The 10,238-nt window shown below is 43.8% G+C and overlaps 1 protein-coding gene across 3 annotated transcripts; it reads left to right on the top strand.

Moving 5' to 3' along the window:
* The first annotated feature begins 326 nt into the window (after positions 1-326).
* MTERF2 (mitochondrial transcription termination factor 2) lies at positions 327-9,536 on the top strand. 3 transcript variants are annotated; one of them, XM_007165727.2, is made up of 3 exons: positions 327-771; positions 2,516-2,637; positions 8,017-9,536. In XM_007165727.2, the coding sequence occupies exon 3, from the start codon at positions 8,045-8,047 to the stop codon at positions 9,230-9,232; it is 1,188 nt and encodes a 395-aa protein (XP_007165789.1). In that variant the 5' UTR covers positions 327-771; positions 2,516-2,637; positions 8,017-8,044; the 3' UTR covers positions 9,233-9,536. The 3 variants fall into 3 exon arrangements, with proteins under 3 accessions (XP_007165789.1, XP_007165790.1, XP_057413467.1); XM_007165728.2 differs by having other exon boundaries at positions 2,529-2,637; XM_057557484.1 differs by having other exon boundaries at positions 2,539-2,637.
* Positions 9,537-10,238: the final 702 nt, after the last annotated feature.

The raw sequence follows: 10,238 nt of genomic DNA on the forward strand, positions 1-10,238 counted from the left end.
TTAAGGAGAAATTTGTTAGTCTATGAGGTTGGCATCACAGGTAATAATTAGAATGTAAAGCACCTAGCAGTTTATCAGGAAAGGTGAGTATTTGGGTGAAAGAGGCAGGAGGGAGGCTGTTAAAGACGCATCAGACACTGTAGCTGACTGCTGGATTGGGGGGGGCGGGTAGAGGGGGAAGGAAAGCTAGATATGTACTAGAGAAGTTTCGGGATTTTTTAAACTACGTTTCTTTTGTAACTTAGTTCTTTACCTGTCGACTAATTTTGGGAATTCTGAATGGCTACAGCGTAAAGATATAGCGGTTTGAGTTATTTCTACCCTTTTTTTCTCCCAGGCTAGTGACACTCCCCAAGGGACAAAAGGACTGAAGCTCCAAGTTCTCTAAAATACTGGGAGGGAAAGGGTGAGAACATGCCGGAGGCAACAGTTGCCGGCCAGAGGCGCTGTTCCCCGCACAGCTGACCCGCACACTGGCCCAACTCCGCAGCTCCCCTCCGCTCCGCCGGGCCCCGCCCCGCCGCGCTGCGTCAGGAGGGTCACGTAGCCTGCGCCCCGCGTCCTGATTGGCTGCGTTGGGGGCTCTAGGGCGTGTCTGTGGGTTCCGCGGGCCGGAGCTGCTGAGGGGAATTGGTGGGCGGCTTGGCACCCTGGCCCCTGTTCCCAGGCCTCGGGAGGACGCCAGGCCGCGGGGAGCCTCGGCCTGGGGAGGGAAGGAGGACGGAGCCAGAGACCCGGAACTCGCGCCTTGTGCAGAGTGGACGCCAACCGGTGAGTCGCCCCGGTCCTGCGCCCCTGGGGGTGATCGTACCCGGCCGCACAGCGGCCGAGAGGCTGGAGTCGGGAGCTGCCCACCTTGAAGCCAGACTTCCCGCCAGCTGCTCAGCTCCGCCTGGCTGGCTCGGGCGCTGGGTGGACGCTGGGGCGCCGCCGGTCGGAAGTTTCTCTGGATAAGCGCAGGCCCCACATGATGGATGTGCGGCTTTCGATCGCTCCCCAATATCCTCTGCCTTGGGCTCTCGTTTTTCCTTTCTTACAAACATTGGGGTTAATTTGAAACTGTCAGCAGGTCGTACATGTTATATAAGTAGAAGTTAACTGAATTACTGGTGTTCGTCGAGGGGACCGTGTTATGAAAACTGCATATTACAGAAATGGGTTTCACTCCTCAAAAACGCTTAAGAAACATGAAGTATCAGAAAATAAACCACGTTGTGATTTAGAAAACATTTACCTGGATCATTGCTATGTGCAGAGCTTGGGGCTAAGAGCAGGACTCAGCTAAGCTGTTGGGTTTGAATCCAAGGTCTGCCCTTTATTAGCTGACCAACCTTGGGCTACTTTACGTGCATCTGTTAACTCATCTTTAAAATGGGTTGCTGTGATGGTTTAATGAGTTTCTGAATGCTTTGTGATTTACGGTATTAATTTAACCTTCACAATTACCCAGGATGTAATCTTCACGAACACCTAGTGATGCCATTTTCCTGGTGCTTAAACTGAGGCACAGAGAGGTGAAGTGACTTCCTCAAGTCACAGCACAACTAATGACCAGGAATTAAGCCCAGGCAGCCCACAGCTTTACCCACTACATTAAGTTGTAGTGAACTTGGTTTGTCATCGAGTTTCAGTTGACAGATACTGATTTTGTTTCTGTGGACCAAGTTCTTTGCTGGGTACAGGGGATAAAGTAGAAGAGCATGCAGACCCTGCTTTCCAGGTGCTTGCAATCTGGTGCAGGTTGTTCATAGTTAGACTAAAGGGTGCTCATGAATCCTGCTAAAGTCTTTTGCAAAATGTGAGTATGGGTCCTTTTTTGGGAAAGAGAGGGAGTGTGGCTCACACCGTGTTCTCTGGTGGGTCTGTGATTCAAAGGTATGAAGAAACATTTTAGCAGAAAAGCTAGTGTCTAGCATAATGCCTGACACACAGAATGAGCCAAACAAACAAAAACCAAAAAACTGGTTGAATGAATGAAGAACTTACAGGAGTATAAGTGCCACAGTAGGGTCAAGAGCAGGGTGCTGTGGAAGAGCACACATGAAAGTCACCTGCCCAGGAATGCCTCCTAGAGTCAGCAGTGCCAGCCAGGTGAAACGTAGAGAAGCAATTCATTGGAACATGGCAGTAAACCGTCTCTGCCCTCATGCAGGGTGAGACAGAAACCACACATGAACAGCTGCAGCTGTGACAAGTGGCACATAGGAACAGTCCATGGTGACAAGAGAGCCTGTCAGGGGGACAGGAAGCCTCATCTATTCATGAAGGGCAGGGAACTTTCCCTGAGAAAGTGACACTTAGACCTAGGAGTTAGGAGCATTGCAGGCATGGGGAGTAACCCTCAGTCTTCAGAGACCCTGTGATGGGAACAGGTAAAGCACCAGGGGCAGAAAGGAAGCTGGTGCAGCTGGTGTAGGCAGAGGGGGACAGGAGATTTGGGTGGTGACAAAGCCTAAGACAAAGAGGCCTTGCAGGCCATGGTAAGGCTTTTTTACTTTATGTCTTTATCCTAAAGTGCCATCGAAAAGTTTATTGCAGGGAGGTGACAAGATCACATTTTGAGAAGAAGCTGGAAAGAAGCCCGAGTGGATTAAGAAGCCCCGGATGAGGACAGGATCTCTGGGGAGAAACTCTAAGGTAAGAAGAGGAGAGGGCCTAGAACCAAGCCTTGAAGATGAGCCTGCAGAGGAGACAACTAAAGGACAGTCAGGAGTGTAGGAAGGAAGGAGGAGAACCAGGGGAGTGGGAGGTTTTGGAAGTCAGGTTTGAGTATTTCACAGGGAAGGTGGTCACCTGTGCTGAAAACTGCTGGTGTCAAAAGAGGGAGGAACTAAAACTACTCATTGGCTTTAATCACATGGAAGTTGTCTTTATGGGAAGTTATATAAATAGGAAGAGAGGAAATGGAAAGAAAGAAGGAGCTGCAAGAATTAACCTGAGGGGAAGAGAAAAACGGGATTTTAGTTGGAGGGGCAGAGAGAGAAAGAGCCACTGAGGTGAAGGGTGGGAACCTCAGAGAGGAGGATGCAGCTGAAGGAGTGAATACATGAGAAAGAAGGGCTCTAGACACTTCAGGCCAGAGAGGCTGGGATCAGCACAGGAGCAGGAATTACCCTGGATGATGAAAGATGTCATTGTAGGGAAAGGGAGATAGCAGAAGGTTTATGTTTGGTGTGATGAATTGCATTCCTTTCTTTGTACAAGATAGAGGCAAGGATATTGGTTGAGAGTGAAGGAGAGAATGGGTGTCAGGGGAAGCTGGAGGTCTGAGTTGAGAAGATTTGACATAGTTGTTGGGGGATGTGAAAGAGTGAGTTGACCAGAGATTGTTTTAGGATGCTCTGGCAGAGGCAGCCAAGTATGCAGCAAAGGCCGGAAATTAGCCACCTGGCTTATTCAGGGAATTGCAAAAATAGTAGGGGAGTGAGGACGGAGGCTAGCTAGAAACAGAAACTACATTTAATACAGTATAACAAAGGAGGCATCACAAATCATGGGGAAGGAAAGGATTGTTCAGACATGGTGCTTAGAGATAGCTAAGCTATTGATAAAATCTATTTACATTCTTAGCTCACAATCAGAAATTTCAAATGAATTAAAGGAGCTAGCTTTTAAAATTCAAACAAAGGTCAGGCGCCTTCAACGTGGCAGAGGAGTAAGACGTGGAGATCACTTTCCTCCCCACAAATACATCAAAACTACATCTACATGTGGAACAACTCCTACAGAACACCTACTGAATGCTGGCAGAAGACCTCAGACTTCCCAAAAGGCAAGAAACTCCCCACGTACCTGGGTAGGGCAAAAGAAAAAAGGAAAAACAGAGACAAAAGAACAGGGACGGGACCTGCACCTCGGGGAGGGAGCTGTGAAGGAGGAAAAGTTTCCACACACTAGGAAACCCCTTCACTGGTGGAGACGGGGGGTGGGCACGGGGGGAGCTTCAGAGCCACAGAGGAGAGCGCAGCAATAGGGGTGCAGAGGGCAAAGCGGAGAGATTCCCGCACAGAGGATCGGTGCCGACTCTCACCAGCCTGAGAGGCTTGTCCGCTCACCCACCGGGCCGGGCGGGGTCTGGGAGCTGAGGCTCAAGCTTTGGAGTTCAGATCCCAGGGAGAGGACTGGGGTTGGCTGCGTGAACACAGCCTGAAGGGGGCTAGTGTGCCACAGCTAGCTGGCAGGGAGTCTGGGAAAAAGTCTGGAACTGCCTAAGAGGCAAGAGACCATTGTTTTGGGGTGCGTGAAGAGAGGGGATTCAGAGCACCACCTAAATGAGCTCCAGAGACAGGTGTGAGCTGTGGCTATCAGCGCGGACCCCAGAGACGGGCATGAGATGCTAAGGCTGCTGCTGCAGCCACCAAGAAGCCTGTGTGCAAGCACAGCTCACTATCCGCACCTCCCTTCCTGGGAGCCTGTGCAGCCCACCACTGCCAGGGTCCCGTGATCCAGGGACAACTTCCCTGGGAGAACACACGGCGCGCCTCAGGCTGTTGCAATGTCACACCGGCCTCTGCCGCTGCAGGCTCGCTCCACGTTCCATACCCCTCCCTCCCCCCCCCAGCCTGAGTGAGCCAGAGCCCCCTAATCAGCTGCTCCTTTAACCCCGTCCTGAGTGAAGAACAGATGCCCTCAGGCGACCTACACACAGAGGTGGGGCCAAATCCAAAGCTGAACCCCAGGAGCTGTGCGAACAAAGAAGAGAAAGGGAAATCTCTCCCAGCAGCCTCAGGAGCAGCGGATTAAATCTCAAGTGCTCATGGAACATTCTCCAGGATAGATCATATCTTGGGTCACAAATCAAGCACTGGTAAATTTTAGAAAATTGAAATCGCATTAAGTATCATTTCCGACCACAACGCTGAGACTAGATATCAATTACAGGAAAAAATCTGTAAAAGATATAAACACATGGGAGGCTAAATAATATACTACTAAATAATGAAGAGATCACTGAAGAAATCAAAGAGGACATCAAAAAATACCTAGAAATAAATGACAATGAAAACACGATGACCCAAAACCTGTGGGACGCAGCAAAAGCAGTTCTAAGAGGGAAGTTTATAGCAATACAATCCTACCTCAAGAAACAAGAAATGGGACTTCCCTGGTGGCGCAGAGGTTAAGAATCCGCCTGCCAATCCAGGGGACACAGGTTTGAGCCCTGGTTCGGGAAGACCCCACATGCTGTGGAGCAACTAAGCCTGTGCGCCACAACTACTAAGCCTGTGCTCTAGAGCCCGCAAGCTAAAACTACTGAATCCCGCGCGCCTGGAGTCCATGCTTCATGACCAGAGAAGCCACCGCAATGAGAAGCCCGCACACCACAATGAAGAGTAGCCCCCGCCTGCCACACTAGAAAAAGCCCGCACGCAGCAACGAAGACCCAAAGCAGCCAAAAATAAAGAAATAAGAAACATCTCAAATAAACAACCTAACCTTACACCTAAAGCAATTAGAGAAAGAAGAACAAAAAAACCCCCAAAGTTAGCAGAAGGAAAGAAATCCTAAAGATCAGATCAGAAATAAATGAAAAATAAATGAAGGAAACGATAGCAAAGATCAGTAAAACTAAAAGCTGGTTCTTTGAGAAGATAAACAAAATTGATAAACCATTAGCCAGACTCATCAAGAAAAAAAGGGAGAAGACTCAAATCAACAGAATTAGAAATGAAAAAGGAGAAGTAACAACTGACAATGCAGAAATACAAAGGATCATGAGAGATTACTACAAGCAACTATATGCCAATAAAATGGACAACCTGGAAGAAATGGACACATTCTTAGAAAAGCACAGCCTTCCGAGACTGAACCAGGAAGAAATAGAAAATATAAACAGACCTATCACAAGCACTGAAATTGAAACTGTGATTTAAAATCTTCCAGCAGACAAAAGCCTGGGACCAGATGGCTTCACAGGTGAAGTCTATCAAACATTTAGAGAAGAGCTGACACCTATCCTTCTCCAACTCTTCCAAAATACAGCAGAGGGAGGAACACTCCCAAACTCATTCTACGAGGCCACCATTACCCTGATACCAAAAGCAGACAAAGGTGTCACAAAAAAAAGAAAACTACAGGCCAATATCACTGATGAACGTAGATGCAAAAGTCCTCAACAAAGTACCAGCAAACAGAATCCAACAGCACATTAAAAGGATCATACACCATGATCAAGTGGGGTTTATCCCAGGAATGCAACGATTCTTCAATATATGCAAATCAGTCATATTAACAAATTGAAGGAGAAAAGCCATATGATCATCTCAATAGATGCAGAAGAAGTTTTCGACAAAATTCAACACCCATTTTTTGATAAAAACCCTCCAGAAAGTACGCATATAGGGAACTTACCTCAACATAATAAAGGCCATTTATGACAAACCCACAGCCAACATCATTCTCAATGGTGAAAAACTGAAACCATTTCCACTAATATCAGGAACAAGACAGGGTTGCCCACTCTTACCACTATTATTCAACATAGTTTTGGAAGTTTTAGGCACAGCAGTCAGAGAAGAAAAAGAAGTAAAAGGAATCCAAATCGGAAAGGAAGAAGTAAAACTGTCACATATACACACTACCAAATGTAAAATAGCTAGCTAGTGGGAAGCAGCTGCATAGCACAGGGAGATCAGCCTGGTGCTTTTTGTCCACCTAGAGGGGTGGGATAGGGAGGGTGGGAGGGAGATGCCAGAGGGAGGAGATATGGGGATGTATGTATAGGTATAGCTGATTCACTTTGTTATACAGCAGAAACTAACACACCATTGTAAAGCAATTATACTCTAATAAAGATGTTAAAAAAAAAAAAAACGGGGCTTCCCTGGTGGCGCAGTGGTTGAGAATCTGCCTGCCAATGCAGGGGACACGGGTTTGAGCACTGGTCTGGGAAGATCCCACATGCCACATAGCAACTACGCCCGTGAGCCACAACTACTGAGCCTGCATGTCTGGAGCCTGTGCTCCGCAACAAGAGAGGCCGCGACAGTGAAAGGCCTGCGCACCGCGATGAAGAGTGGCCCCCGCTTGCCGCAACTAGAGAAAGCCCTCGCACAAAAACGAAGACCCAACACAGCCAAAAATAAATAAATTAATTAATTAATTTAAAAAAAACAGGGACTGAAAAATAAATAAAATTCAAACAAAAATATAGAAGGAAATAGGGATGAATTTTTATCTTCTCATCTGATGCATAAAAGCAGTAGGAATCCTAAAGGAAAGGGAAACTTCCCTAATCCTTTGACCAATTAAAATTAACCGATTTGTCCTGACACATGCTACACAATGTATGAAGCTTGAAGACGTTATGCTAAGTGAAATAAGCCATGGTCACCATTCCACAGCTAACATGATTTTCTGTGGCTTCACTAGGGCAGTCACATGGCATTCCTCATTTTACCTGGCTGAGACTTACTTTAATTCTAGATTTATAAAAAAGTTTTTCACATAATTCTCATAAAAAAGCATACATTTATTCATTCATTTTAGAGAAAACAAATTCACTGACTTATTTTGATAAGTTATTTAGCAAAAAAATATTTACTCTAAAATATAAAATTAGAGTTGACACCCCTCCTTAAAAAGTATTTGCTTCAGCTAAACATCAGCTTGAAAATGTAAAATGTTAAAACAAAAAAATGGGTGTGTGTAAATAGTGTATGTGTCCTAAACCTAAACGTATCAGAGTTGAAAGGGAATGTGTGTCAAAATAACATTTGAGGTTTGTGAATCTTTGAACTCCTTGTGGTTTTGCTACTGGTCTATAAAATGGAGCTAACTACTGCACGAGGTTGTTGCAAAGCTCAAACAGACAATGTATTTATAAAGTTTAAGATGTGAAGCAGTGTATTAGTTACTTCATCAATTATTTAAGAGGCTGTATTTAATATACTCCACATGAGTTGTCTAATTTAAGTCCATTTTATTTCCATGCTTACTACTTACAGCTCAAATTTGTGTTTGTATTCTAAAAGTCAACACCCTTTATGTTAAAAACCTGTATTTTCTTTCATATAGGTATGATGAGTACCTTCTGAGTCTCAGGATGGTGGGAATTAGCCAGTGGATTGCAGGCATGTTGTGGAAGTTGCTGATGAGATCCCAGCCCTGCAGGCTCTGTTCTTTCAGAAAGATGCTATCAGCTCCAAAATACACACCTTTTCTAGCATCCTTCACCTATACAACTGATAATCAGTCAAATAGAGAAAATAAAAAGACAGTAGAAAAGCTCTATAAATTGTCAGTTGACATCAGGAAAATTCAAAGATTAAAAGGATGGGTACTTCTGGAGGATGAAACCTATGTTGAAGAAATTGCAAATATTTTACAACAGGTAGGTGCCGATGAGACTGCTGTAGCCAGGATCTTGGAACACTACCCAGAAGCAATTATCTGCAGTCCACCTGCTGTTAACACCCAGAGAGAACTCTGGCAGTCAGTTTGCAAGAACGAGAAAGAGTTAGTTAAGTTAATAGAACAGTTTCCAGAATCTTTCTTTACTGTTAAAGACCAGGAAAACCAGAAGCTGAATGTTCAATTCTTTCAAGAGTTGGGACTCAAAAATGTGGTCATTAGTAGATTTTTGACAACTGCGTCTAATATTTTTCACACTCCTGTTGAGAAGAATAAGCAAATGATAAAGGTTCTTCAAGAGAGTTATCTAAATTTAGGTGGCTCTGAGGTCAACATGAAAGTTTGGCTACTAAAATTATTAAGCCAAAACCCATTTATTTTGTTAAATTCTTCTGCATCTATAAAGGAAACACTAGAATTTCTTCAGGAGCAGGGTTTTACAAACTTTGAAATTCTCCAACTTCTCTCCAAACTCAAAGGATTTCTGTTTCAGCTTTGCCCAAGAAGTATACAGAACAGTATGTCCTTCTCTAAAAATGCTTTTAAATGTACTGATCATGACCTGAAGCAATTAGTTTTGAAATGTCCTGCCCTTTTATATTATTCTGTTCCAGTTTTGGAAGAGAGAATTCAGGGATTATTGAAAGAAGGAATTTCCATAGCTCAGATAAGAGAGACGCCAAAGGTTCTTGAATTAACGCCACAAATAGTACAGTACAGGGTAAGGAAACTGAATTCCTTAGGCTATAGAATAAAGGATGGATATCTAGCAAATCTAAATGGAACAAAAAAAGAGTTTGAGGCTAACTTTGGTAAAATTCAGGCCAAAAAAGGAAGGCCATTATTTAATCCTGTGGCACCATTAAATGTTGAAGAGTGACTTGCTGACTGATGTTGCTTCTTTCTATCAGTGCCGAGTAAAACCGAGTAGCAAAAACTTAAGTGATTCAGGCATATTGTGGGCACCAGTAATTTTAAGAACCTACTTAGCTTCTGAGTTGTGTTTAAATGACCTCTAAGTAGAAAATCTCTCACTCAATTGCTGTACTTAAAAATATAAATTACATTTATTTTAAATAAAGTTTGTAATTTTGACCTTGAGCTATTTCAAAAAACTATTAAATGGTCTATCAGTGTGATATTTTATAAGTGAGTAATTTCTAAGAAACTGACGAGTGCACTCCATTCAAAGTATGGATACATTTTTACTCATATAGCACATTTCACTTGGGATGCAGACCCAGCCTTCTTTCTCACCACCAGCTCTGAAACATCACTCTACTATGGTGTGAATTCTGTAGCTTAGTGTTTAGTGAAACATAGCAAACTTCTAATACATTTTTGTGGAGAAAGTTGATTTCATCTCCAGGTTGGAATAAGGGAATATCTTTGAGAACCAAGTATTGCCCATCAAAAGGAATAATTAGAGCTTATTTGTGTGGTCAGTTTATTTAAAATTGACTGTTTTATCTCATGAAACACTTTTATATGCATTTATTACCTTCCCCTTTTTACAGATGAGGAAACAAGCTTAAGAGAGCCATCCAGCTGCCACATGCCAGAGCCCAGATTTACTAAGATCTCTCTTCTGTTCAAACCTTGTGAACAGAAAAAGGATTGCTTATGAGTTGGCATAAGAAAAGTCACCCCTACCTGATATGCTAAAAGAGTACCAACTACAAATTTAGGGATTTTTATGAAAACATCTCTGTAAAATTCCTTAAATTTGAAATGATCTTATTTGTATAAACTTTCTGAAAATCCAGGTCTGACTGTAAAATATGAAAGGTAAAGTGTGTCATGGTTGGTACTGATTTTAGTTACGTTCCAAGTTTCTATTTCTAAACTTTGTTCCAAGATAAATATTATGCAAATATAGACTGGCT

The sequence above is a fragment of the Balaenoptera acutorostrata genome, chromosome 11, assembly GCF_949987535.1.
Source record: "Balaenoptera acutorostrata chromosome 11, mBalAcu1.1, whole genome shotgun sequence".
Classification (NCBI taxonomy): domain Eukaryota; kingdom Metazoa; phylum Chordata; class Mammalia; order Artiodactyla; family Balaenopteridae; genus Balaenoptera; species Balaenoptera acutorostrata.

Bases quoted from the DNA above. Each gene is read 5' to 3' on its own strand.
- MTERF2 (XM_007165727.2), top strand. From the start codon at position 8,045: ATGGTGGGAATTAGCCAGTGGATTGCAGGCATGTTGTGGAAGTTGCTG.